The sequence below is a fragment of the Enoplosus armatus genome, chromosome 1 (assembly GCF_043641665.1).
Source record: "Enoplosus armatus isolate fEnoArm2 chromosome 1, fEnoArm2.hap1, whole genome shotgun sequence".
In the NCBI taxonomy this organism is placed as follows: Eukaryota; Metazoa; Chordata; class Actinopteri; order Centrarchiformes; family Enoplosidae; genus Enoplosus; species Enoplosus armatus.
Window position 1 is genome coordinate 20,531,096 of NC_092180.1, and position 27,917 is coordinate 20,559,012.

At 41.1% G+C, this 27,917-nt stretch overlaps 3 protein-coding genes and 1 non-coding gene across 4 annotated transcripts in view; 2 read left to right on the plus strand and 2 right to left on the minus strand.

The window, feature by feature from the left end:
- Positions 1 to 2,753: 2,753 nt before the first annotated feature.
- On the minus strand, positions 2,754 to 14,511 carry alpk3b (alpha-kinase 3b). The gene is made up of 13 exons (XM_070908799.1): positions 14,369 to 14,511; positions 12,299 to 12,420; positions 11,822 to 11,939; positions 10,165 to 11,434; positions 6,333 to 8,412; positions 5,324 to 5,471; positions 5,071 to 5,198; positions 4,954 to 4,989; positions 4,584 to 4,858; positions 4,274 to 4,362; positions 3,951 to 4,168; positions 3,550 to 3,598; positions 2,754 to 3,429 (listed from the first exon to the last, which is right to left on the minus strand). The coding sequence occupies exons 1-13, from the start codon at positions 14,494 to 14,496 to the stop codon at positions 3,114 to 3,116; spliced, it is 4,977 nt and encodes a 1,658-aa protein (XP_070764900.1). The 5' UTR covers positions 14,497 to 14,511; the 3' UTR covers positions 2,754 to 3,113.
- A 4,950-nt stretch (positions 14,512 to 19,461) lies between these two features.
- cry5 (cryptochrome circadian regulator 5) lies at positions 19,462 to 23,351 on the minus strand. The gene is made up of 11 exons (XM_070905983.1): positions 23,315 to 23,351; positions 22,710 to 22,928; positions 22,362 to 22,556; positions 22,149 to 22,267; positions 21,829 to 21,983; positions 21,434 to 21,580; positions 20,999 to 21,163; positions 20,691 to 20,831; positions 20,385 to 20,536; positions 20,073 to 20,293; positions 19,462 to 19,990 (listed from the first exon to the last, which is right to left on the minus strand). Exons 2-11 carry the CDS (start codon positions 22,922 to 22,924, stop codon positions 19,929 to 19,931), a joined length of 1,572 nt encoding a protein of 523 aa, XP_070762084.1. The 5' UTR covers positions 22,925 to 22,928; positions 23,315 to 23,351; the 3' UTR covers positions 19,462 to 19,928.
- A 386-nt stretch (positions 23,352 to 23,737) lies between these two features.
- trnah-gug (transfer RNA histidin (anticodon GUG)) lies at positions 23,738 to 23,809 on the plus strand. The gene has a single exon. It is a non-coding gene; the product is annotated as a tRNA-His (tRNA).
- A 1,441-nt stretch (positions 23,810 to 25,250) lies between these two features.
- LOC139283542 (FERM domain-containing protein 5-like) overlaps positions 25,251 to 27,917 on the plus strand; it is a 59,215-nt gene continuing 56,548 nt past the window's right edge. Inside the window, exon 1 of the mRNA XM_070903545.1 lies at positions 25,251 to 25,352. Coding sequence (XP_070759646.1) covers positions 25,251 to 25,352 — 102 coding nt within the window. The remainder of the gene's footprint in view (positions 25,353 to 27,917) is intronic.

Consider the following 27,917-nt stretch of genomic DNA (forward strand, 5'->3'; position numbering starts at 1 on the left):
GTGGCATAGACAGTGAGAAGCCACTTTCCCAGAAACATTCATCTCAGTGTTTCCATATAGAGAGTTTGGTCAAATAAAAACAGACATCATTTGATAGTACAAATAAGTTGTCATTTTACTTGTCTTATTTTCATCAATCAGTAGGTGGCAGGAGTGTTTTGTTTCATGATAGGCCCAGTCTTCTCCATGTTGTTGTCACACGACAGTTACACCACATCCAGTCTGTTACCTCTGCGAGTCAACATCTACACCGTGTGGCTGGTTCAAACAAACACCCACGTCTTCTGAATGGAGTGATGAATGGAGTTCAGCATCATGTGGACACGTGGGGGGAATCAATTAATTAATGAGACTCGTGGGCCAGATGTCATTCAGCTCTATTTACCGTTAATTAAAGGTTTGTTCTCATTGTTACAGAAGATTGCTTCCTTTGCCCAAAACATGAAACACATTACAAAGTCTGTGAATGCCATTATCCATAATCCCTGATGATGCTGTAGTTTGCAGGCGTTACCACTCACCTTTCAAGTAAATATCATGCACAGGCCTTTTTTATTGCTATTGCTATTTTCACTTGTGTCTTTAGTTCACTGTAGAGGTGCACTAACTGGGCAGCTATATTTTTGTCCTGCTGTGTGTGATGTGTCACAGATTATGACAAAACAGTAGAGTGTTAGAATTACGGACTATATAAGGGAAGCATCAGCTACTGTACTTCACATTAAAGTCTGTCATCTATTCCTTCTGTTGACAGCGTCTGACCCTCTCATGCTACTGGACAACATCAGAAGTGACACTCAGTGAACTTTTTTTGTGTAGCGTACATTCAGCTTCCCGGCACTGTTCACACTTGTGCGTGAGGCCACCGCTTACGTAAACGATGACTCACTAATGACTGGGAATCACAAATGATTATCATGATGAAGTTAGCCTTTCACCCTGTAAACACACGCTGGTTGCGAGCAACACTTCAGTCTCTAATTTCTGCAAAGGATGTCTGATTTGCCCCTGAGTGGTATGCTATTAAGCATGCAATGGCTTAAAGAAGGAGTTTTTTAACACTGTCTTTTCTCGTGTTAGATATTCATAACATACTGCGTTATAAAGGGATTTAATCCTGTAGTGCATATATTCCAAATGTATATGTTGTCCTGAAAACAAATCTGTCAGCATCAGGGTCATCATTACATACACATTACATTTAAATAGGGTAGGTATGAAGTAGGAAAAAGGTAAGAAAATATATATAGTACATAAAACACAACCAATAATATACATCCACACAGAGTTCTACTGTTTATGCTCCAAATATGGCGTCACCTATGTCTTTTATTGGGCACTCTCTTTGCCTCTCTGCCAGTCATTGCCTGATATCTGTGTGGATTTATATGATTGGTTTTGTTTTATATCTATTTTTTAAAACTATTTTCCTGCTTCATACCTACCCTATTTAAATGTTCCTTGTAATGTGTTTTTATGATGGCTGATGAAGGCCACAAGCTGAAACACGTTGGTCTAACAGTAAAGTTGTTCTATCTCCTACAAGTGTCGCTGGAGTTTTGACCTCTTCAGACTATTGCACCTTGGAAGTAGAGGACGTTGTGGAGGAAACTCCTTCTCTCCTTCTACAAGCATAGCATGTTAACATTTTAGCTATTGTTGTACCTATACAGTACAGTCTCACAGAGCAGCTAACATGGCTGTGGACTCTTTGTCTTGTTTTAATCTTTACTCTCCCCTTTAACGTATTTGTGCACTTTTGTCTTGCCAACAAGTCCTAAAGCCTGTAGTTTTTTAGTTGGCCTAATCCTTGTTAGCTGTCCTGTCAGCTGTGCTGTACATTCATGCTCCACTCAGACTGGAAAGATACAGTATAGGATACTATAGGATATTAGAGATTATATAACAGCTTTACGTTGTTTGTAAAATTCTGATGTAGCTGGAAAAAATATAGGTAAAAATAAAGTGTTGCTTTACTAAAATAGTCTAAAAGAATCATACCAAATATGGCAAGCCTTTTCACTGAAACTCATGCTATAAATAATAGGCGCATGTCAGTGTGATGACAAAAAAGAAATGTGACAGTCCTCTCAGGCGTCACTGTGATAACACTGGGTTACTTATCTTTCTAGATGATATATATGATAATGAGTGACTGCTGATGTCAGATAGACTGAGTGGGATGGCTTTCATTAGAGTGATTCAGCCCTCTCCATAACATGCTAATTTCTATTAAGATTGACATTCAGAATTTAAAAAGCACATGTCATGTACTTTCACAGCGTCTCTAGACGTCCATCGTTTATTTTACAGCCAGTTGCATTCAAAGGTGCAGTTTCTAAAAAGGCAGTGCAATGTAGAATAGCAAGTAAACATGACAGGTTACAATATAAAAGCACAGCACCATTAGCCACTGTACAACAGTGTCATGTGAAGCTACATTTGGCTTGATACATTCCTGAAAAAAAAGAAAACAAAGGTTGTTTACTCCCAGCCTTTAAAACATGCTGCATGACTATGAGGCTCTCTGTGTATCCATATTTCTCCAATTGACATAAAAACTCTCACAAGGGTGACTACAAAAGATACAAAATCACACATAGACTACATTTAATGCCACTTCAGTTCAAAATGTTCTATCTTGCACATTCATTTAGTACAAATACACTGACCTGAGATTAGGATTCACAATCTGTGACCTACAACGGTACATGGATTGATAGAATACAAACCCAGGAAAGCTACTACTCACGACTACACTGTTGTTCCAACCGTAAAATCTGCTGAATGTAGGATACAATAGATAATCACCATGTGAGGGCATCAATCCACAATAAGTGATAATGGCAAGGAATGGTGGCTGTTTTATCAAATAGTTAAGTCATATTATTTATGAATCTCTGTCCTGGTCTTATACCTCTCTTAACAATAGAGGTGTCCTCAGCCATCTTTCTGTCTTCCAGTTCCTCCTTGGCTGTTTTGCTGATACACAGTGAACCACTTCTGGTTTAGGACTCCATCATAGAGAAAATCAATGGCATTTGATGAAGATACTGTTCCACTGAAAAAATCTGTGTTCTTTCCCGTCTTACTGAATGATAATTGCTATTTAACTATTCCATCTTAACAACTTTGGGAGCATCAGCATCTTTTTGTTTAGTGGGGGTCTTTCTGCCCTCTTGCTCAGTCTTCCTGGGCAGCCTGGGGCTGCCAGCAGCTTTTCGGCCAGTCTGAGGGCTGGAGGAGCCGGCAACCATTTTGCGTTGAAGTAACGGGCTCCTGGAGCCCTTGGCCTTTGTTGGCGTCAATAAAGAGTCCATGACCTTTAGTGACCTCAGACTGAGCAGCCCACAGAAGTAGTTGCACTGGTGCTGGGAGACAAACTGCTCAAAAACTTTGGGATTCCCTTCAATAGATAGACCTTGATGCCTGCAGCAACACACAACAAAACCAAATGTTACAGTCATGATCAGTATAAATGTAAATTACCTGTAAAATGAGGTTTTCACAGTATAATTTACAGAAACAAAACAATACAAAAATACTGACCCTGTCGATTTGACTGAAATTCCAACATTGGTGATCTTGGTGTCAACACCTGCAAAATAACACCACGCAATTACTTTATTTTTCTGTTGTTCAGGTAATATATTCAAATGTGACAGACATTGTCACCACATTAACTCCAGCACTAAAACACTAAGAGGTAGAAAAAAAAAATACAAGTTGAGTTCTCAGAACACAACATAGCTTACTTAATATTTTATCAAAAATATAATGCTGCTGTTTGCTCTCACACTTCCTTATTGCAAGCAATATTTGACTTCATTCGTTATGGTAAGGTGTATAATCTGTCCACCAATATTCTTCAATATGCCACTGAATTTTAACACAAACTTGGTAAAGGTAAAACATACTTTTCCCATACTTGATTTCAAGTGTCAGCCTACCTTCTAGCCGAGTGAGTAGCAGATTGCCATTGGTCCACTGAAAGATCCAGTGCTGCAGGGCACAGCACTTCTGCTCCACCTCAGAGCCAGTCCTCATATCTATTCTGTCTGTTTGATCCAGGACAGAGTATTTCTTATAGACTCCTGTCAGGTCAGCCTCCACTGTAGCATAAGGGACAGTGTTTGCAGGTCGATACATCAAGTAGACTGGAATCACCCTGTGTAAGAGAGATTGTCACGAGGTGAGTGACCTTCAAAAAAGGATCAATGGTGCACGTACTGGAAATAATACTCAAGAAGATGCTTTGACTGGTCGTACTCACTCAAGAGTGGCGCCAAAGTTTTCAATCACTCTTGCCTCTGCCGAGAAGATTTTGCAGTATTCACGAGCCAAGTTCTGAATTTTACACTCCTGTACGCAGAACATTGGAGAATAGCCAGTAAAGATAAGCTCAACCTACACCAGCATATTTATTCAATCTTCATTTTATTAGTGCCTCAGTAATCCTACGTGGGTGGCAGGAATGATACCTGACATATTCATCTGAGAGCTGGATTTGTTAGTTTACTGAATGACATATTTGAATTTAACTAGACACGAATAAACTACTAAATCAAACCTTTCTGACATACCTGCTTGACAATGTCCAGGTTCCTGTCTATGAGGCAACTTTCTGCTTTGCCTCCATAGGCGATGGGGTTGCATGCTTTAATGACACACGTGTTTCCAGACTCGAACACAGGCTCCAGACCATAGATAACTTTTGCCCGCCAGACTTTATGAGAACAGCCATCACCAATATGAGATTCCTGCATCATTATACGGCCAAAAAATTTGTTGCCCCAGCCCCCAGAATCAGCCACACCCTTGCTGAATATCATGGGTGTCATTTCGATTTCTTCTCCAACTGCACACAAAAGAATGTAAGAGTGGCGGTCAGGAAAGCATTTGGGCTCTGACGCACGAAAAATAGTGATCTGAACATGTAAAATCTCATCTTACCTCCCAGGTCCTCACGTAGGGACATTCCAGCCAAGACTGCAACACAGTGAGAGAGACGATGAGACTGGTTGTGACTCAGTAACAGTTTATTTTATGCAAAATGTAAGGAGTACATACTCTCTGCACTAAGAAGAAAGTCTGTTGAGTCTGTCCCATATTCATTTGTGATCGTGCATCCATACACACCAGAATCTTTGCATGATGCCTGAACAATGGCTAGATTGACCTGAGTTTCGTCCCCTGCACTGAGAAACAAACAAACAACAAAAACATTTTTTTAGGAAGTAATACATTTTTAAACGTCTTTCCAAATATTCATTTTCTTGTGAATTTCTTGCAGATTCACTTTAGAGTTACTCTGGAAACTTACTTTCTTTTAATCTGAGAAATACCCTCTTCATTTCTGTACCATTTGATTGTAGAGTCACTGAGAACGTTAAAGAACTGGCACCACAGTTTCAAGTGTCCTGAGGCGTCTGCGAAGGTTTCGCCCCTGATCTTACGAATAACTTGAGGAGCTGGAGGGAAAGAGATCCAACACAGACAACATGGTGAAGATACACACTTTTCTATGTTCCAACTATCAAGCAACCTTGATGTATCCAGTCTGATATGTACTGTATCCGCTATAGCGTATATAGGCTACATATCAAAGGTTTCTTGGCTATATAATGTAGCCTATATATAGCAAATACATAATATATCACTGTAAGCAATTGTCACTATATTCACTGCAACCCCATGTCTGTGTCTCAATTTCATATTGATGATATGAAATAAACACAATACAATATACACATGCACTAATACTGACAGCAAGAATACAAGAAGCAATATTGCGCAGTACACTGGGATAGTATAAATAGTATATTTACTATTAGTATATAATAATAGCATGTAATGTACCTAGATTTGCATTTTCCAGTATTAATAAACTACATATGGTGGGAAACTTAATGAAGGGGCTTCTGAGACATGGTCAAGTGTGCATCTCAAACAACAAGTAAACATACAATTATACACAAACTAGTGTAATATGTTGAAATCAGTATCAGCTTCAAAAATCCAGTATTCATTGCGCTATGGACTGCTGTTTTGCTTGCAAAATACACACTTCTGGCTTTACAAACAGCAAAAACTTAAAGACTTGTGTGTCTGTCTTTTACTACAGAACTTTTACTTTTTTGTTTTTGTCTGGTTTTGGTTAAATATTCTAAGGAGCTTGTGAACCATGTCTCTCATACTGCATGCATTGCAGTCTGCCACAGTGTCTTTTTTGACACTACCACTGGGGGTGCCAAATTTTCATAAGCTACATGGAGTAACAATTTCTAAGCTTCAAGCAACATTTTACTGTTCTGACATGAAGGCTATTTTACCTTTGAATGGGTCATGCTTGTCCTTCTCTGCAGGTTTCCCCTCAGTCCTGGGGGTGTGGAACTCCTCAGTGGGCTGCTGGCTCTGTGTTTGAGTCTCAGACGCCATCTTCTTCCTGGTCAAGAGCGGAGAACGCCTTTCTGCAGGAGAGGTTTGCTCACCAGGGGGCTGAAGTAGAGGTGACCGTCGTGACAGGCTTGGAGACGTAGACAGGGTCACAGGACTTGGGGAAAGCTTGTTGCTCTGTGTAGAAACTTCCCTTTTCTGAGTTTGGTTATCAACCGGTGATGTGGCCTCTGAGGCCTCCTCAGGTTTGGCCTTAGGTATTAGGATTTTGCGTCGGGCCCCGGAGGCCAGCTCTCGTGGAGTAGCAGAAGGAATGGGAGAAGCACAATTTCTTTTCTTTAACAATGGACTGGCCTCAGGAGTTGGACTGGCTAATGAGTCAGTTCTTGATAATTCCTCCGTAATAGAGTTGTCCTGCTGAATAAGATTATTCTCCTGTGTGCCAAGTTCACAGTTAGTGGGAAACTTTTGTACACTCTGCAAAGATCTGCTTTTTGTGTTGTTTTCTTCCACTTTGTATTGATCTAAAAGTGTCTTGGAATTAATTTCAGTATTCCCCATTTCAATTTTGCTGTTACGTTTAACTTCTGGAGTTAACTTTTGTATAAATCCCTCATTTTTGCCTTGAACAGGTTCATCTTTGGCATGCTCCAAAACAGTAATATTTGACTCTTGACCTCTGGCCTTTATAGGTGTCACTGTAAGTGGAGTCCCAGGTTCTCGAATGGCAGTTCCAGATAGGTTTGAAATTGATGGTAGTCGATTGGTCAGTTCGTCTTCACTCCCAGAAAGGGAACCAACAGGGTAATAATTCGGAGGAACCAGAGTTGATGCTCCAGTTTCCTGGCAAATGTCCATAACACCTACATTATATTTTTTGGCATTGCCATGAAGTCTTGCAGTCTCTATAGTGGTGCCAGTGTGTATGACAGAGATAGGGGGGATTACAAGAGGTTTTTGTAAACCCTGAGCAGGTGGTGAAAATGCACATTGAGTGGGAATTTGTTCCTGATCAGTTTTATTTAGTTGATGATAAATCTCCATAAGGGTTTCCTTTATGTTTCTGGGAGGAGAATTATCAATACTTTTTGTTTCAATTTTCCTGTCAGGCGCTGACTTCTTCGCTTCTGGTTTACATTTGCTGTCATCATTTTCTAACTCCTCACATGTTTCTGTAGCAGTTGCAGTTGGATCTTGAACAAAGTCAGCATGGAGTGGTGTGGTGGCCACTGGATTTGCTAGTGTGGAGTCAAGAGCCCTTATTTGTGATCTCAAAAGTTCAGCTATAGATATGACTCTTGTTACAGGTTTTGGAATTTCTTTAATTTGGTGTTCAGGTAAGTTTTGTGTGTTTTCTGGTTTTGTTAGGCGTGAGATGGCAGGCTCAAGTATACTTGACTTCAGATTCTGTAATTCTGAAGTAGTTTCCTCCGCTATTTTCACTATAAGCTTATTCTTCCAAGTTTCTTCATTAGAAGCATCCACAATGATAACATTTGTGTCTTTATCTTGTGCATCTTTGGTCTTTTGGTCTGTTTCAGTGTCAGTTTCAGTCTCCATCTCAACTATCTTCTCATTTGGGGACACACTGTCAGACTGCACTAATAACTTACCTACCTCATTACCTTCCACCTTCTCATCAACTTGTATTTCTGTCCCATCAACAGTTTTTATAGCAGTATCAACTTGGCTTTGCTGGGCGCTGGGGGAAACGTTACACCCTCTGGTGTTCTCGCCACTACCAGGGCTTTGGAGGGGTGACTTCTGTAGGTCTGTAAAAAGGACCGTATGGCTTTCATTTGATCCCCAGGAATGATTCCGTGCGTCCTGTGTCATTTTGTCAATGGCTACATGAAGACCACAGTGCAAAGAAGGGGTCTGGATGTCAACTGACGTGGTCTCTCTCTTTAATGGAGTCTTTTGTGGTGGATGTATGTCGTTTGTACACTGGTTGAGTGGAAGCTCGAGGTTGACAGGTGCATCATTCCTTTTCATCTTTGTTTGGGCCTGTGTAACCTTGGGATATAATACAAGCAAAGGTTTCCATGCTGTAAATACTTATTCCCTTATCCCCGGCTATGCTGGACATGGATAAACACATGTAGTTTTAAAAACAGCAACATCGTAACCAGCAACAAACAAGAGAGAACAGAATGGAAAGACCTTAGAGCAAAAAGAACCAGAGAAAAGATAAAGTTAGTGATGGTAAGAAGAGAGCTGTCCTTCACCTGTTGTATTGCCAATGTTCACATGGAAAGGGTTCAGCTTGAATACCTGCCATTAGTGTTTCGTGTTCATTCATGTTAGTAGATTAGAGGAAGGCTTGTAAACAAATTTTAGGACATTTCTTAATTGTTTTTGTTTTTTTAGAAAACATTTCTAAAATCTGTGTTGACATATCAATTCATCTTCACCAAGAATCCAAGTCTAGCACTTTAATTAACACTAGCTTAGTGTGATATATCATATAGTGAGACATGTACATGGTACACTGCTCTGCTCCATAGGTCTGCGCCATACAAGCATGTCTGTTGAGCATCAAGCCCCCGTAAAGTCTGTTATTGAGCTGAATCCCTTTTTAAATTAGCACGAGAGGTTCCCTGTGCCCTATGTCATTCCATCAAGGATGAGATAAGCCATAATATAGCTCAAGGGTCATCCTCTTTGCTTATATTCTGCTTCTATGTTCCTTCAAAAAGCAACTGCAAAACTGACCTCAAAATACTTAACTATTAAAATCATACAGTATACAGTCAAGGTCGTTATAAAATACATAAAACATTCTGCATCTTTTCTAATTTCCTCTTGTTTTCCTTTCTTTCCTTTAATCTAAGTCTGACATTGTGTAGCCTATTCACATGTAAGGTGGCTATTTTATATTTATGTGTGGCCAGAAAGGAATGTGAATAATTTTAAGAGGTGCTTCAGCAGGGCAGTGTTTTGTCTCCTCTCTCAGTGCCGTCAGCATCCAGCCATGTCGTTGGAGTCAGGTCAATTGCATCAGCAGTGGACAATAAAGATTCACAATTCAAATAGCAAAACAGGTGCTAATTTAGGACCTTGCTAAAAGGCCCTCCATGAGAACATTGCATCATACAAGGCTCTTATTTGAAAACAAGCTTATAATTTCTTTATTTTGCTAAAGAATATAATGTCTTTAAGGTAGTTTAATGAACTTACTTATATAACATTATCAATCAGGTCAGCATCACAACACCCCCCATTCACTTTCCCTTTAAAATGAATTAGTTAGGAAATATGCTTATTCACTTTCTGGCTGAGATTTAGATGAGAAGATTGATACTGCTCTCATGTTTGTCTGTTGAAGTAAAAATAACATCAACATTTTTTTGTCTGCGACAGCATAAATATCTGCCCTAAGGCTAAAGCCAGGAGCTTGGGCTAGACTTGAAACATGAGCAACACAGCTAGTTGGCCTCTGTCCAATGAGCGTATTTCCCAAAATATCGAACTATTGCTTTAGAGGAAATCTGCTTTATCCATGTACTATTACTACAAAAGTGCCAAACTCTAAGTATAATTCCAAATTTCTGCAATGGCCAACTCTCAGACCTTTGAACTTACATTATCAGATGCACTGCATTAATATACCTTTTGCATCTGTCAACATGTGCGTCATTTAATTCTTGTCACACAGTGGGGCATACTTGTAAAAGCTATAAATAGCTCCAGGATGCTTGTGTTACTGATGAGTCTTGTGTTGGCAGCACAAAGCACTCATGAGCTCATGTGAAAAGGCTCACTCACCTCACTCAGCAGCGTTGGCCGCGACACATTTCTTTGGCAGGGGCTTGTTTCCTTCTCAGACAGCTGATCTCCAACCTGTTCGTATGCACGCTGAGGTAAAGCAGTCCTGCTTTCACACGGCGCGTTCACTGACCCAACGTCTCTGTGTGCTAAAGATGCACCAGTGGAAGTTTTTGACTTCTCGTCGACATCCATGACTGCAATATGTTCTGTTTTGGAAATGCCCTCCTTAACTATGCGTAGGAGTTGTTGAGGTGCTGCTGCAGCACTTGAGTGTAGTTGTGTTGACGTAATTGGAGGACTTTGGCTCTGTATTTCCAATTTTTCTTCTGTATCTTTGCGTCCAGCTTCCTTCTCATGCTTTGCAGCTTGTTTACCTTCAGTTCCTAATACAGTGTGACTTGTAGCTGTACGAGCAGCAGGGGGTACTGACGCAGTGAGCTGTTCTTTCTGTGAGGGCACAGTTACCTCAACAAGTTCGTTCTCATCCTTTGAAGGCCTTTCAACAAGCAACACTTCCTCTGTTTCTGATTTCTGATGTTGTTCCATCACGTTTCTGCGGACTGAATCCACAACTAATGAACTAACAATGTTCTCTACTTCCATAACCTCTTCTGAGTTCCCCTCAGACTGTCCTGACTCTGTGCAGGCTAGAGCAGCAGAGATGGAGGTCTCATCTTTTGCCCTTCTCTCCTCAGATGCTCGCTCTCCTGATGTTTCTGATTTTGCAACTTTTGCACTGTTGGAAATCTTAATCTTCTTTTTGACAAAGGGAGTTTTGGGTTGGTGTGCGGTGAAAATCTTCTGGGCAGAGTCATATATATATGTCCCGCTCTTGTTACCATTTTCACTGATGGCCTGTCCATTAGTTGCGGCAGACACTGCTCCATTAGTGATGGGGACTGGCTTTTCCTCCACCTCTTCCACAGTTGCCTCCTGCAGCCTAGCATCAGTCTCTACAGCTACAGCCTGATGGCTCTCCTCGTTGCTCTCATCCTCCATGGAGCTTGGCGTGCTGAGAAAGGCCTCCATCGTGGAGCGGCGTTTCCTCTGTGTGCGGTCTGGACTGATGGTTCGTAGCGGCTCCTGGTTTTCTTTACCTTCCGCTTCCCTACGTCTGGTCTCAGCCTTTTGTTTGAGCTTGGCAAAGTAGCGCTGGTGGATCTTGAACTCGTTCATGTCACCCACCTCCAGAACCCCAGAGCATGACACAATACCTTTACTGTTGCTGGCTGAGGCCTGGTATATAGCTGCATCTTCCACAGTGCAACTGCAAAGAAAAGCCAATTCAAGTTAAGTCTTAATTAAAATTGCATAAAGCAAGTTCATTCTAGACAAAAACAAAAGTAAACATTGCTGACACGGGAAAAAAAGCTGAGTTGGCCAAACTCTGTTCAAGGGATAAATTCTTTATTAATAGGTTTACTTAATGTGGGCAAGAATGTCGAGGCACTCTCTTAGTATTTTGGACTACTTCAATACAGAAAGACAACAATAATACACTGTGGTCTGATGGCCTCCATCAGAGTGCCTTTTGCTGTGTAGTAACTTCACTTTCTTTATAGAAAGTTTGCACAAGCTAATACAATGTTGATTTTGGTGGTATCTTGGTAGAAGTGCAATCAGATGTCATATCGGTGTTTCCAAATATACATACTTGTAAATGTGCAGGGAATGGTTTTGTCCATTGCGGAATATTTCATATTTAGGCAGCCCACAATATCTGTCTAACTGCATGTCATCCTTATACCAAATAACTTGAGGAGCAGGGTGTCCTGAAAAAAAAAACAAAGAACAATATCAGGGCAAATAAATTCTGTATCAACTAAAAAAGGCAGCAGTTTAGTTTACAATTGCTCCACTGCAGTGTAGCTGGAGAAAACTGGGTGCATTCTGAATATATTTAAGATGCTCAAAATGCATGAAACCAGGCGTATGTTGAGCCTTTTTTCAGAGGTAGGACATTATTTGTGTGCATTCACCTCCTTCAAGTGGTTACATTCTTTTAAGCATGCTACTTAAACAGATTTTCACCAAGTACACTGTATTATTGTATGTTCCTTAGGTTACAAACCTCTTGTGTAAGGCCTTGCAAAGTGTTACCACACAATGTAACCTGTGAAGCTGTGTTTACCTGTAACCACACAAGAGAACTTCACATTGCACTTCTCGCACACAGCTTTCGACTTGAGGGTTGTTTCAAAGGATGGCTGCGTTTCCTCGGTTAACTGTGCCATCATGCTGCAAAGTGTGCTCCTGTGCAAGGAAAGGGAGATGGTCAGTCAAGTTGTTTTTGTAAGTTTAACATTATTGCATTTATACTGGATTATTGTTTTGTGTAGACTGGAATGGTTTATAAGGTTGTCTGAATTAAAAATGGCTGCCTTTAATAGCTGAAGTTTGTGAAAGTATGTCCAATTTACTTTTAAACAAATAGTTTTAAGCCAATTTTCAAACTGAATTCTAATGCAGTCCATATTAAAAATCTGAAATCTAGATGACATTCTTCACATTAAAATGCTGATGATGGAAGCTAATGCAGCTCAGAGACAATCTTTGATTAAATTTCTGTAACCTCCACTGTAGAAAAACACAAATGCAGTAATGTCACCCATGGTTTCATAAAAAGGATGGAAACAAATGTTTTGAGCCAGCTCACCACCAGTTTGGCTGTTGCTGGAAGAAGACAATCCAAATTTGGGCGAACTGCTGATAGAGCTCATTATATTATATATTCAGGGTAATTCAATCACCAACGTGCTGTTAGTTTTATTTCTCTAAATGTGTGCTGATTTGGTCTTCAAAGCCAAATTTAAATTTATGCCTTTAATCACATCCATAACACAAACTAAGACTGGACCAAGATTTGTCCTTATTAAGTGTTGAGCAGCTCTCACTGGAGGCAACAAAAAGTGTTTCTCTCGTGATCTTTGACTTCTACAGTTCAGTGTGAACAGTTAGTTGGCATGTCCTTAGAGAGGTCTAATTTGTCCATATGACATTAATTATAAAAATGAAACACATCACCATAAATATAATGGATCAAGAATATTGAACCAAGGATGTGGAAATGCGTAAGAAACATCACCCACACATATAATAGTATAAATTGATGTGAGTTTGCATGCATGTTGCAAGGGCATTATCGTGATTCTTGTATTTATTACATGTTGATCCATGTCTGGTGTTGACATCCACTTCAGTGTTGGTCCCATGCACAGTTAAAGGATACTGTTACACTTCACTGCATGTTACTCATGATTAAGCTAACAAAACGAGACACTGATACAAAAGACAGTCACACTTGAATAATATACTGTGCACACTATATGGCTGGCAGCATGCACCATGTACTGCAGCTCATCTTGTTCAATTCAGTGTTGACCTATTAAATATAATAAAAACACTACAGTTATCTATGACAAGTGAATATTTAAGATAAAAATGTTTCAGTTTTGCAGGAAATTTGGTCTAACAGCTGTTCATTGTTTCAGAAAATATATACAGTATACATAATTTTAATATAGTTTTTCCTTGTAGTGCTTGTCCCAACTCCTGCTGGAAACAGTACCCATGTCCACAGCCACAAAATGAACTCTACATATCATTTTGCTGATACACACGTGAATTACACAGCGATTGTCTTGTTAAGGGCCAGCAAAGGGAGACAAAGAATCAAAAGTGTAGTTGCTGCATATAATCCTTTTTTTAATGACTTGAGGGGTACAGTATCCTGAAAAAAAAACAAAGAAAAAAAACTGGACATCAGGGCAGTATTAATCTATTCATGTGTCATCCACAGTTACTTTAGTAATGTTGCCTGGAAGGCTGCCCTGTGCCACTGACTAGAAGTGAAAAATTGGGATTTGTTATAGCCTATAAACTGAGATATCATTTAAGAGTTGAATATGAAGGTCATCACCTCTTGTTCCATGAACAAATCTTTCCATGCAGAAGCTGTCGTTAGTGTATTGCTCGATGTGAAATGGGGCCCATGCTGCATAACTGAGATGCTGTTCTTAATCAGTAGTTTATTTAGACTCTGGTGACCATGGCAACAAACAAAGAAATAACACGCCACACTCTCGTCTTGCAGGGAGAATCTTGAAGTACTAATGTATTACAGGGCACACTTGACTAACATGGTTCCTATTGTGGTTTTCAACAGGTAGCACAGCACTCTGGGTTCGTGTTGAATCTGTACCTGTTTTCTGGCCTCACGTTAGAGAGGTAGCTGCAGCCACCAGGCCGGCTACTCCCACTCATATCATCCCCATTGCTGGATCTTCCGTTGCCAAAAGAGGAGCGTGTCGTTGTCCTCCTTGAACCCATTTTCCACCAGAGAAAATACTCAGGGAAAACAAAAGTTCTCCAGGAGAAAAAAAGTTTGTTTTTACTTATTTTTTTGGTTTTCCAGAGGGATTAATAAGAGACAAAAGAGAACAAAGAAAACATGACAACTTGACCACACACTGAGCAACAGAAAGTTAATTAAATAATAAAGCTTAATTTGTGTTTTTCTGTTGTTTAACATTTAAAACACAAACATCAGCGAGGGATGCTCTGTAAAAAATATACCTATTTTACATGCCATCCTATTCATTATTTATATAAACAACACTAAGCAATCTATTCAGTCTGTTTTATACAGTTAACTCACCATTCACAGGTTTCTCTCCCTCCTTTGACAGATACCCCACAGCACTGACTTAAGGCACTGCAATTTCCAATCAAACATGAGCATGCGTAGGCTGCTGGACTATTTATAGTTGGCCTGCAAATAGGCACAAGAGCACATCACACTTCCTAAACTTGCCTTTGGACCATTTTATAAAAAATAACATGCCAGCACTGACAAATTAAATGCAATGTAAGTAAAAGGTCTGTACAGAAACAAGATAAATCCTTTTGAAGAGGAAAAATCCACAATAATTCCATGTCAAACCCAAGGTCATCGCAGGTTTGGTAGTTCCCTGAATGGGAGGAGAGAATTTTAAAGAGCAGGGCGATGTTTTTTTTTCTAGTCTGTTACCAATGGATTACAGGCGCTCTGAGGGGAGAGGGACCGCCTCTGTGGTAGTGGCTCTGTGGCAGTAGTCGGCTGTTCTTCTCCTCTAACTTTTTAGCTCTGTGTACAGACTGCAGTAAAGAATCATATGAGCCTGTCAATCAGGAGAATGACGCCTTCACTTTTAAGTCCATCAATGTAAGCAGTACGTTCTTTCTGAAGATACTTTCCAAACATAAAACTGTGGAGTTACAATAACCTCTGTTTACCAAAGCAAGGCTTGTTGACACTGAGTATAAGCAGAACCTAACAAAAACAGCACCATTTGACACCTCTTGTCTTTTATTATTTTTAAAAAGATAAAAGTAAACGTTTATAATATTATGTAACAAAAGGTGGTGAAGCCTACCAAGCTCTCTGGCATGCATTGTCCAGTGAGTGACAATTGCACTGGATCCCCAGAGGAAAAGCAGTAGGAATAGAACAGCCTTATATGGGCAGATCCCACAGACTGCCAACAAGCTATGAGCGCTTATCTTTACACAAGCATGCAGGTCCGCACAGACTTCCTCACACACACAAATCACAGATTAGCACTGTAATTAGTGCTTTTGTACTTTACGTGATGTGTTGATTGTGTTTAACATGATTCACTCAGATTTGACTCAGAAAATAGGTACCCTGTTGACTTTTTTGTTTCTCATCAAACAAATTATAATTAAGTAAAAATTGTATTAACCTGTAAAAACTATCAAAACCACTTTTAAGATGTTTAATGAAATGTTTAATTTCACCTTGAACTTCTTTCTTTGCCTGGTAAACAAACTGCAAACCCTCCGAATCTTCTTTGAACTGATAGTAACTGGCACCAGTACTATTATGAATTACAGCTTCCTGAGTGTGATCTCCGTAAATCAAGTTCAAAGATATCAATCCGAAATTCTCACTCATGTTACCACATACGCTTGTCATATTACACATGCCTATGTGGCTTCTGTTCAGCTATTTTCACTTTTTTCATCATCCATCATGGTCTTCTGTAACTCCCACACTTTCCACTTTTCTTGCCAGGGAGGTAATGTACTGACTCAACCTAATGACCAAGATTAACTGAAGAATTTAATTTCAAAAGAAGAGAAAAATTCAGACAAACTCACAACATGTAAATGATATGAAAGAAATGACAGACTTAACAATGAGGGAGCTTTAACCCACCAAAAATGGACACACAGCATTACACATGACACACCCTACACACACATATGCACACTGCAGTGATAGACGTGTGTGTGACTGGTTGCCAGTCCTCTGTGAAGGGGCTGGAAAACACAGTTGCCTCAGCATGGCCTGGGTATTATGGACGGGGTGTGTGCAGAGATCAAAGCACAGCAGGGTGTGGAAACACTACAGTGGCCGCGATACTCTGTTTGACAGCGTATCCCCCTTAGGCATGTGGGAAAACCGCTGAAGGTTGGAGAGGGCTTTCCTAAGGCTGAACCACATACAGTATATGAAGATGCAGAAAAATGTGCAGTAATGTTGGACCTGGAAGAGACCTGCATCTCTGCTCGTAAAAATAGGACCAATGGAAATAAAAGACTCCAGATGTCACTATTCCAAATCAAAATGTAGTTTTTGCATTTTTTATTTGTTTCCATGTATTTTTTGCCATCCACGTCATATTATGCCCCATTTCCCCAAAACAAACAATCACGTCAATGTTTCAACAATATTCCCTCTCCATATCTGAATTCAGAGGGGGTCTGTTGGGGGCATGATTTCAACATTGCATGCCCATTGCCTCATGCTTTGCTATGTATAGCACTTCTCAAAATCCTGTTGTGGCTTAGTCTGGCAGATTTATGGAGGGGCTACAGATAATGCTCACTGAGATCACTACCTCTGGCTTTGTTGATACCATTATCTGTCTTTTGCAAACATAATTGTGCACTATCAGAAATAGATGGAGGTTGCCGCGGTGCAAATGTAAATTGTTATAATCAGTCATTAGAACCAGAGTAGTAATGGACAAGCCCAGGTCGAGAGGACTGTTGTTGATCAGGATGTGTGCAGAGGTGTGTGTGTCTGTGCATGTGTGCCAGCAGAGATAGGGATAGACCAAAAGGTATGAAGCAGGTTGGACAACTGTCAGCTCTTCAGTTTCAGCGTGGCATTTATTTACCAGCTCCATAGACGTCCAATAAATAGTGACCTTTCAGCGTGTGGCCGTGAACCTTTCACTCACGACTTCCTTGCTCTTTCACCACTTATAATGTCATCAGTACAACCAAAAGAGAAAATTGTGAAGTCCTTCCTCCATTTTTGTTAGTTTTAGTGGCCACCGGAGAGAACACCTGCCTTCAGCCCCCAGCAAACCATTACGCCCTTGACTGAATGAATGTAGTTTCATTTTTTCTGTGCAATTAAACAGTTGAAACATTTTTGTGATGAACAGGTGCTGTCTGTAATTCATCACCAGGTACAGTAGCCTCACAACAGGTACCTTTGTGTTGAATGGCGGACCTCTTGGAATCTCTATTATTTTTATCGGCTTACACTGAAGCTTGGAGTTGTGTATGGGTAATGTGGGCACGTTCATGAGGTGATATGTGTGTGAGCCACTTTATGTCAATGAAGCCAGCTCGTGCTACAAATGAGTGAATGCCTAATCAAGCGTTTGAGTGCATTCATGTTATTTTGTAATGTCAGTTGATGAAAAACCTTTTGTCCAAATGATGCCCCTAATGATCTTTTAAGATCCCTTGTCATATTATTATGGCCAGAGATTTATAAAAAAACAAAGGCTAAAGTGGGAATTGACGGTTTGATGTTGCTGCCCGTGTGGCAAATAAACTCCTGAGATAAATCACTACTATCAAAGCTACATGAAATGCCAGCTGCACGGGAACACGCTGTTCTAATCCAACTGGGATATTACAGCACCAGGATCCAAGATGGTTTGGGTGGTGAGGTGTCAACATGGGCAGACGGGGAGAGGGGCACACCAGTGGACAAACAGCAGTGGAGGCAGTAAGAAGTGGGATTTTGACCACAGACTGATCAATCTTTCTGGGGCCAATTTAAAATGTTTATAGGACCAATATTGCAGAATATATACTGGATTATTAGACCATTATCTCATAGTTTATTTTCGAAAATATCAAATCTGTGGTCAATTGAAGTGATTTCAGTTCAGCCACACCTGCGTGGCTCTGCCGTGAGAGTTTGCTAGCAGGGTGGTCCAATGCCAAGTGCACCCCCAGACACCCGCACGCATGCATGCAGTTGGACAGCAGATTGTTGTGATGTTTGACAGGTCTCTGTGGAAACTGAGCTTGGCTTTGTACAGCCGTCTGGCCCGCTGTCAAGGTTGTGACATCATCTTCAGGATATTCACACCAGTGTCAGCTCCAAGGAAGCAGAAACAGGAGAAGACTTGACCTCCAAGGACAGCTGTGTCCCCCCCCACACACACATCATGACTTTACATAGCACTGCACTGCTCACTCTGCCTTTAGCAAATCACATGCAGACTGTGAACATACAGTATGTTGTCCCATATTGAGTAATGGGCCTTAGTTAATATGGCAGCATACTCCTGATTAGACAGGAGCTGATGGCCATTATGATGAATGGGATAAATTGGGTCTGTTTCTGTTTTTAATTCTACATTTAAGGAATGAAGACACTGAAAAAGAAATTTCTCACAAAAAGCAGAATAATATTTCAGTTGGAATTACTGCACACTAGAGTTAAAATGGAATATGAACTTTTTGAGAGGGATGTCAGAATTAAGATAATGAATGTATTTATTATCATTGCAAAATAATAGCACTTTTGGTTTAATTACACTACAGGCTTGTAATATACATATTTGTTCCTTTACTGCACACAGTTCAAGTATAACCTGTCTTTTTGTTCTACTGATAGGTGTACTCAGTGTGTTCGGAAATATTCTAAAACTAAACACGTCAGATTAAAGCCCCTTTAACTTGACCAATTCATGAAATACAGTATAACTGAAGAACAAAGTGATAGCTTTTTCTGCAGGTAGAATTGCAGTGACCTCTAGTGGTAAAAGGCACAGCTCTAAAATATCACCACTGAACTTGAATTTGGCCATTTGCTGCTCTAAGTTGCAAAAAAAAACAAAACATTTTCACTTTGATGTTTCACTATAAAACACTACTGAAAATGGACATCAGGTCACGCCACAGACATTTAGCTGATGAAATGCATTGAAAACATCACCTCACTTTTTGTATGAATTTTAATTGAAGTGGATATAAACACTTGAGTAGCCGTACAATGTAAAGAGTAAACATTAAATCTCTAGGGTGTAACAGTACAGCATATCATGTCAGTTACAAGAAACACAATAAAAAGGCCAACTTGTGAAGCAGACACAACCTGTCTCAATAGAAGCTGAAGCCTTCAGACAAGATGAGACCATCAATCTTTATAAACTTTAACCTAATCTCCAAGAAACGTTCTTCAAGTATACTTCTGACCTCATTTACACTCACTTTTAAACACTGAAATATACACAATATAAAAAGTAAAGATAAAAACAGTACTTCAAATATAAAATGTTTGATAGACTGCCTGCACACATGTGACCACTTTAGCTTAGAGTCCAGACAGAGCTTCAGTATTGGGAAGACACTAAACACCCGTACATTCAGTTAATCTATGCTGTAATAAACAGTCATAGATTACACAAAAACTCAATTACTTTGCATTAGTTGTGCAAACATTACTTTTTTCTCTCTTTCTTCTTCAGCATGTCAACGACAGATGGTGCCTTGCGCTTTACAGCTAGGAGGAAAACAAAAGAAATATTGAAAATCAACATCAAAGGAGGGAAACCTCTCATCAAAGCATATGTTTTTTGGAATACCTTGCTTTTTGCTGGGTGAGTCAGCAGGGTTTGCGGATCTCTTGGCATAAGCTAACTTCATTCTCTGGATGTTCTTCTTGCTGATCACTTCATGCTGTACAATAGGATGCGGGTAGTCTTTACCCACAATGCACCCTGCTGCCTGCTGGATACTGCGTGGAGCTTTCCAAGGCTCATAGATATACGCGGCTGGGAACTTCTTTAGAAGTGGAAGGTACTTCCTTTAAAGTAGAGTAGAAGCAAAATAATTTCAAATAATATAAATATATATATTTTTTGTGATAACTTGAGTTGTTAGAGTTATGATCTTACTTGATGTAGTCTCCGTTTTTGTCTGTCTTCTTGCCAAATGCGACAGGGGAGTAGACCCTGAAGAACTGGTGGAAGAAGGTACTTGCTGAGAGCCACTGCCAGTTACCAGCATTCAGAGCCCAGTCGCCATCCAGTAAAAGCTCCTCAAACACCTTCAGGAGCAGCGGACAAAATGTTAAAAGAGGTGTTGCCTACCACATACTGTAAACTGCAGGTGCAGACGCGCGCTGTGGGCCTGGATGGGTTTTGTGCTTGTTCTTTGCAAAAAGGCAACATCATGCTTGAGTTGATCTGAAGTTCACACACCTTCTGCCCTTCTTCCCAGTTGATCCATAGGTCTCCCCTAGTGAGAAAACAAGCGACAGCATGTCTGGCCAGGTGGTGGATCCAGCCCTCCTGCCTCAGCTGAGTCATGATGGCATCAATGAAGGGGAAACCAGTCCGAGCCTTACGGGAAATACAGAACATCCAGGATGATAGGACATATTTATGATACAGGCAATTAGATGATCTCTAATAAACAGAGATGCAACAGAAATATCATCAAACTCTTCTTCCAACAGCATTATTTCTCTTCTTTTCATTCATTTCCATTTCAAATAAGGACTCCGTACCTCTCTCCATGCAGCCAGATATTCAGGGTTCGTGTCCCAGTCCACCTGCGTACATACAGGGTTTCCCTCCATCTTGTTGAAGTTTGGGATACCCACACTAGCTGTGTAGAAGAACTCTCTCCACAGTAGCTGGCCATGCAGGGAAACTGGAGGATCTGAGTGCTTCTTCTGCAAATGCCACACATACAAGACAGTCAGACTAAGTTAAGCTTTAACGGAAGTTCAAAGTGAGGACCATGCATTAATAGCTAAACATGTGGAACACATTTTTTTAAAGTTTCTACAGTTTAAATCAATGTCTTGTTTATCTTTTTACTGTTGAAATGTATCAAACATTGAGAAAATGTAAGTTACAGCACGATTAAAGAACAACAATTGTGCAGCATTATTCAGAGTGTAGCACGCTACCTACAAATACTGTAGTGTGATGGTGACACTCACCCCCTGATAGACGTCTGTCAGCCTCCACCAGAAGGTGCGTGCAGACAAGCAGCCAAAAGTGACATATGGACTGAGTACAGTGGTGCTGGGGCTCAAAGAGTTTGGAGACGTCTGCGGCTTCTCAAAGCTACAGACCCAGCCCTGAAGTAAGAAAACACATGGAGCAAGTCAATCACACAGAGCATATATGCATCTCTGTCATAACACGAGGTTCAATGAAGCCTTCTTTATTTCCGGTTTGGATGTTAGCTTCTTCACTCAACTAGATTTTCTAAGATGATGTTTAGAATAATCTTCTGTCTATATGCCTCAGCAGCGACTTTCAGTGTCTGAAAGCCTTGTTGGTGGTTCAGAGAGAGAAAGGATACATGTCCATGAAACTGAAGTACCGTTCTTTTCATATGTTCATCTAGTCTCCTCAGAGCCTCCTGCTCTCCTCCCGGAAACAGCTCCTCTCCAAGAGCTGCAGTGTCCTGGTCGATCTCCTCCAGTGAAGGGATCCCATGTTTCTTCTCATGGTTGTCTGAACAAGGGGTCTTCACGTCTTTTGACAGAAGAGTTACATTTCAATCAATCACTGCCTTTTTATTCTCTCCATGTGTGTTAGATTTAAAGAAAGTTTTAACATTGAAACTAAATTGTTTTAGTCTTTGTTTCTGAGAAGACATTATGATAATTCACTGGCATTATCTAGTGTTGTTCGTCATACCTTTCATATCCTCCATGGTCGGAGCAGGGATCGGTTTCTTGGGGGGGCCAAGAGTCTTCACTAACGCCTGCATACGGTTGTAAGTAAGAGGAGCCTTCCCATTGTTTTCCTCAATTATCCTGTGAAGACATGACAAACAGTAAAATGCAGCAGTCTTAAAAAACCCTGAAATGAACTATTAATGGTGTGATACATGTTCAGCATGAGTAATACCTGTCTACATCATAAAGAGTGTGTGAGATTTTGTAGACGACTTCGACTCCATGTTCTTTGGCCAGTGCGGTCACCGTTTTGTCCCGGCTAAGACTGTAAGGCTCTGTGTCGTACTCATAGGTCAACTTTGTTACTTTCCACTCGCTGAACAGCTTGGGGAACACATCCTCGGGCTTCCCTCTCACAACAAACAGCCTGTCAAACACACCATAATATGACAATGTACCGATATGCATGTGATAACAGCTGCACAACCAGTTTGACTTAAATCTTACAGTTATAATAGCACTGACGGTTATTTTCAACAGTCAAGTTTCTAAATATTCAGTATGCTGTCCCAGTCTCTACCTGGAGTTGAGTTTCCTGAGGGTGCAGTCCAGGTCTTTGAGGGCTCCGATGAGAAACCTCCAGCGGTTGATACCCACACAGGTGTTGTTGTGGAGGTGAGGGTCCAGGATGAACACAGGGTAGAGCTGCTTACAGTCCCTCAGAGCAGCCACCAGTGCTGGGTTGTCATGCAGCCTGAGTCCCTTGCGGAACCAGTGAATACATGTATGAGCCATAAGCCTGTGAACACAATCGCAGACATTTCTTTGGACTTTTGATCCCTAAAGAAGTTACACAGACATTATAGCCTATGCAAAAAGGCAACTGGGTGGAAAGCTAGCAGATTTTCAATTAGGTCTCACAAAGTGCAGCATTATCTGCATGTTCAAATTTAATAATATGATCTTAAATCTTAACATTTACATTTTACAAAATTGCATGAAATCATACGTTTGGAAGTTCTTGGAATCGACTCAAATTCACGTCCCTATCTCACAGTTGAGGAAACAATGCATAGCTTTGCCAATACAGCGAACCAACAATATGTTAACAAAATGTCTCAGCGTCAATGAGTTACACGCCCAAGCTAAACCCAAATGATGCACAGTTGTGAAGCGAAACTTTACCTTAATTGTGCCTTAACACGGATACAACTCCGCTGACTCAATATTGTGTTCACAGAAACTTGTGTTTGGTAACCAGCACGTTTTTACTGTGTTACAAAACGGGAAGCTGTGCTACGTCTGCAGCAAAATCAGCCAACCAGAGGAGAGCACATGTAGCCCCGGCAGTTTGTCCGTTTGTCCAGCAGATGTCCCCGTAGTGCAAGCAATACTGGAGGTTAATGCTCAAAACATTGAAACAATAACCTTTGTGTTTCTGACAAATGTTGTCTGAGAGAGCGTTGCTTCACTCTTCTGCCACGGGCAGTACAGAGGGAGTACTCTCTCTGCAGACCAACCACTCTCAGTCCAACAGGCACGCTGGGATGTTGTTCATCAAAGACACCACGTTCTCACTCTTCGCAACCCGTCAGCTCATCGTAGCTCGCCGTGATCGTATAGTGGTTAGTACTCTGCGTTGTGGCCGCAGCAACCCCGGTTCGAATCCGGGTCACGGCATTGTGGGACAATGTCACGGCAGATGAGCTGCTTTTTGATTAAACCTATAACTATTATTGCTGTCAGTTATTCACTGTAATAATGTGGAAAAAAAACACTACAAGGGTGTGGGCTGTATTGTTTTAGACAATATCCCCGTTCTTCCTACATGGAGAGCTTTTTTTTAACGTTTAAAAGACTCATATTATGGTGACACGTAGCCTCACGTTGGAAGCTAGATTTGGAAATTCAGCATGTCAGTCCAATCCGAATACAGTCCAAATACAACGGAAGCATTGCATTGGGACCACTTCATTGTCCTTACCATAAAACACCACCAGAGCGAGACATCGTCAAGGACACCGGAGGGTTACACAGTTAACAGGTTGGCTCAAACAGAGCCCGCTCTCTCTGCAGTGATCAATTATGTTAAAGGTACTTGGGACAGTAGATGCTCTCAGAAAAAAAGCATATTAAATTAAGGAAAAGTACAACTCTACAAACTTTTCGAGCTTTTGGCTCTTCTACCGAACTAACTCCGGCTACAAAGTTACATAAAACTAAATCTTAGTTTTACATGGCTACATGTTACACCATAGTCGTGCTGGCCTACATGAGACGGACAGGAAATCAACCTGTAGACGACAGAATGGTCAAATGTGTTGCTGCCTTCACGTTCTGTCGGAAATATCGCGATTAAACAAAGAGCGCGAGCCAGCAAAATGGTATATGGGAAAAACTGGCTTATGCTTTGCTGCTGAGATGTGACGTTTAAGTAATTGAGCGCTTTAACCTGTTTCAAGAATATTAAAGTGGTGCCTTTTGTGATTATAGTTATTTATATGACAATAAATGTTATGTGTTAACAGTTAAGAGTAATTTTGAAACAGTTGAGATTCGTTGAATGCTAATTATCAATTCGTCCATCAACTTCTGCAGCAGCATAAGCGCCATCCTATTGTTTGCCCCCCCCCACTGTGTTATTATTCCTAACCATGTGCCTACAGTCACGACGAACAGCAGCCTATCGGAATGTCTCCTGTCGTTAACTCCGTGAAGGCAGCCTCTCAGTCATTGCTCCGTTGGCTGACACACTCGCCATTCACCAGGCTTAGCCCGCCCAGCAGCATTTAGAGCGGCATGGCAACGGCGAGGAGACGGGGGGTGGGAGAAGGTGTGGTGAGGGGTGACAGTCTAACCGGACCAGAGAGAGAGCAGCAGCAGCAGCAGCATTTCCACTCCTCACCCACTGACTGAAGACCCGCACCGTGCGGCACCTCGGCCAGTCAGCCGCTTACACGCTGACAAGACGATGCACCACCGCCGCCGCTCTGCACAGACGCTGCCGCTGACCAGGTGTTGGGCCAAAGAGCAGGGACGTCGTTAACGTGACAGAAGATCAAACTTGTATGCATGTGCTGCGCGCCCTTCTCCCTGGTCCCGCACGCAGACGATCGAGAAGATGCTGAGCCGACTGATGAGCAGCAGCATCAGGAGTCTGGACAGGGAATGCAACTGCACTGTGAGGCTGCTGGACGACTCGGAGTACACCTGCACGATTCAGGTCAGTGGGGACCAACATTTCCTGTTTCTCAGATCACCTTGTGGTGGAGGACGTGCTATTGACATGTAACGGGGAGGTGATCAGGTAAAAAGACTTTTCCCCAGCACATCTCTCTCTATCTATCTGCTGCTTACAGAAAAGGTTCTCATGAAAGGAGGTGTCATTCAATCTCCAAAATATTTGAATGTGGCTGTGTGTTTCTGACCAGACGTCTGTCATCAATGGGCTGCAGATGCTGCTTTCATCAGAGACGTCACCTGTGTGGACACTGCGTACCAAATCCAGGGATTATCAATAAGCACTATTTAGAAATTCCAACAGAAGCTGCGAAACAACAAAATAAAACGAAATAAAAATCTCTGTATAAACTGTAGTCAGTTCAGCGGCTTCATGCCTGCATTGATTTGAATGCATTATGACACAAATCTGGATAATCTGATCTTGAACGATTTCAGTGGAGGGCTCTGAGAGGATTTCTGGATCCTCTGTCTGCATGAGAGGTTTAGGCCATAACCAGGGGAGGTTTAATGTTGTTTAAATCTAATTAGTCTAAACGGCGGGTGGGCATATCTTCATTTGTTTTAACAAAGCAGGTGTCATACCCTCAGTTTGCCCTTCAGACTGACCCTGCCTTTGGCCATTCACTCTGCTGTGCTTTTTGGCCCCCAGGATGTATAGCCTCTGTTTTAATGGGATACATTATCTGTGATAAAACCTCTTATTTCCAGTTTTGGTGATTAAGTAAATTAGTGCAACATAGTACCAAAAAATAGCATTTTATGAAGATGCAACCTGCTCGCAGCTAGACCTAACTGAGCCAAAGTCTCTTGATATCATTAAGATTTGAAGCAGCGTGACAATATATGGGGCGATCAGGGGTTTCCTCTACCCTGTTTATCTTGTTTATTATCAATTTGGTAGAAATTAGTTGCCATAACACAGCGTGCATTAGCTTACCTCTCCTCCACCACCACCACATAAGACAGATGAAGTAGGGTCTAAGGATCGAGGGTGTCGTATGCTGGACAGATTGTAAAGCCCCTTGAGGCAAATTTGTGATATTGGGCCATATAAATAAGATTAACTTGACTCGACTTGAAGTAGTGCTGTAAGAGGAAACCAAATAATCTTTTTTTTCTCCTACTCTAGAATACATTTATCAAAGCTGAATGTTTACCTTTAAAACAAAGTAGCCTTTCAAGTAGTTGAAGTGCATTTGGTCTAATGCTGCGGCTCCTCCGAGTCTTACTTCCCTCATTCTCATTTTGTGGTTGTGGTTTTTTGTTTCAGCTATAGTGTGAGTCCATCATTGGTTTTTATTTGTTGTTGATTCAGAGAAGCATTGATTCTGTTTTATGGTCACTTGTGAGGCTGTAGTTTGTAGTGCTGTTGTATAAGATGGAGGGTAGAATGTATTGCCTGTCTATCTTATTGCAGGTGTTTCTAGTTTTCTGGTTACTTTGCGTAGATCGGTGTCCTTTGTTCCTTTTTGACAGGTTAACTGATGGGTCTTCCATGAACTCTGGTAGAATGGATTCATTCATTGGATTATTCAGTCAGTCGGTCACTCACTCACTTAGCGAGTCCCTTGCAGACTTTGAGTTTGAAGCATTTCTTGTGTTGTCTCAAAAATCAATTGTTATATTGACATGAATGAAGGCGAGACATGACTAGAGTCAGTAAACAGACTGTGTGTTTATAAGCGAGAAAGCGGAGGAGTCAGAGCAAGTGATTAATGCCTATTACCTCTTTTGTAAATTGTGTGTGTGTGTGTCTCAGTAATGCCTTTAGTGCGGCTGCATCATTGAGTCTGTTGTGTGCATCTTCTAACCGGGTCGTCCGATTTGCTGGAGCTGCGTTTGATGCTTGTTACTGGAAGGGATTCCATTGCTGCTGAATTAGAGATGACAGCACACAAAGACCGTCACCACCTGTTCACTTCAAGGATCTGACGGCGAAGGCAAAGCAAGGCTCTCAACGTCTAACAACTTAAAGTGGCAGTGCTTGGGGGACAGATGAAATGGTGATTTTTGCGTCAGTCTTCGGGCTTTTTCCTGCTTGTCTTCATCCTGTCTGTTGCTGAATAATTAATATCGCCAACAAGTGGGAGGGCCATGATTGTTTTTCATGAGATTTCATGACCACCAATAATGACTTTCAGACCCTGAGTTTAGCTTTCTATCAATTCCACTCTGAGAGACAAAGAAATACTTTTGTTGTTGATGGAACTTTTTTCCCCAACTTAACTTTCAGTTTTAATGTTAATGTTTTACAAGCAGAACACTATGTAAGAGTTTGGCTACTGGCTGTTTAGGGAGAGACATTGTGCGCCTAGTGTTTTTTGAGGAGTCATGTTTACCAAAGTACAGCCCACACTTATTCCCCCTTGACTTCTGAGCAGTTCCCTCACCCAGTCATGATTCAAAGTGTTTGGCTGTCAAGATATGCTGATCCCACCCTTTTAGCAACTGAAGGCACACAGCAGGGACAGAATGCTTAATTTCTTGTGGAGCTTCTATTGAGAGGGATTATCTTATTTCCACCATGGGAAATAATGAAATATGC

Bases quoted from the DNA above. Each gene is read 5' to 3' on its own strand.
- alpk3b (XM_070908799.1), bottom strand. From the start codon at position 14,496: ATGGGTTCAAGGAGGACAACGACACGCTCCTCTTTTGGCAACGGAAGA. The intron at 11,940-12,298 runs GTAAACACAGCT...TTTTTTTTTCAG, and splicing joins GTTCTCTTGTGTGGTTACAG to GACACCCTGCTCCTCAAGTT. The intron at 4,363-4,583 runs GTATGTCAGAAA...TTCTGCGTACAG, and splicing joins ACCTGGACATTGTCAAGCAG to GAGTGTAAAATTCAGAACTT.
- cry5 (XM_070905983.1), bottom strand. From the start codon at position 22,924: ATGGCTCATACATGTATTCACTGGTTCCGCAAGGGACTCAGGCTGCAT. The intron at 22,268-22,361 runs GTATTACTCATG...ATGTCTTCACAG, and splicing joins ACTCTTTATGATGTAGACAG to GATAATTGAGGAAAACAATG. The intron at 20,832-20,998 runs GTACGGAGTCCT...ATTTCCCGTAAG, and splicing joins ATCTGGCTGCATGGAGAGAG to GCTCGGACTGGTTTCCCCTT.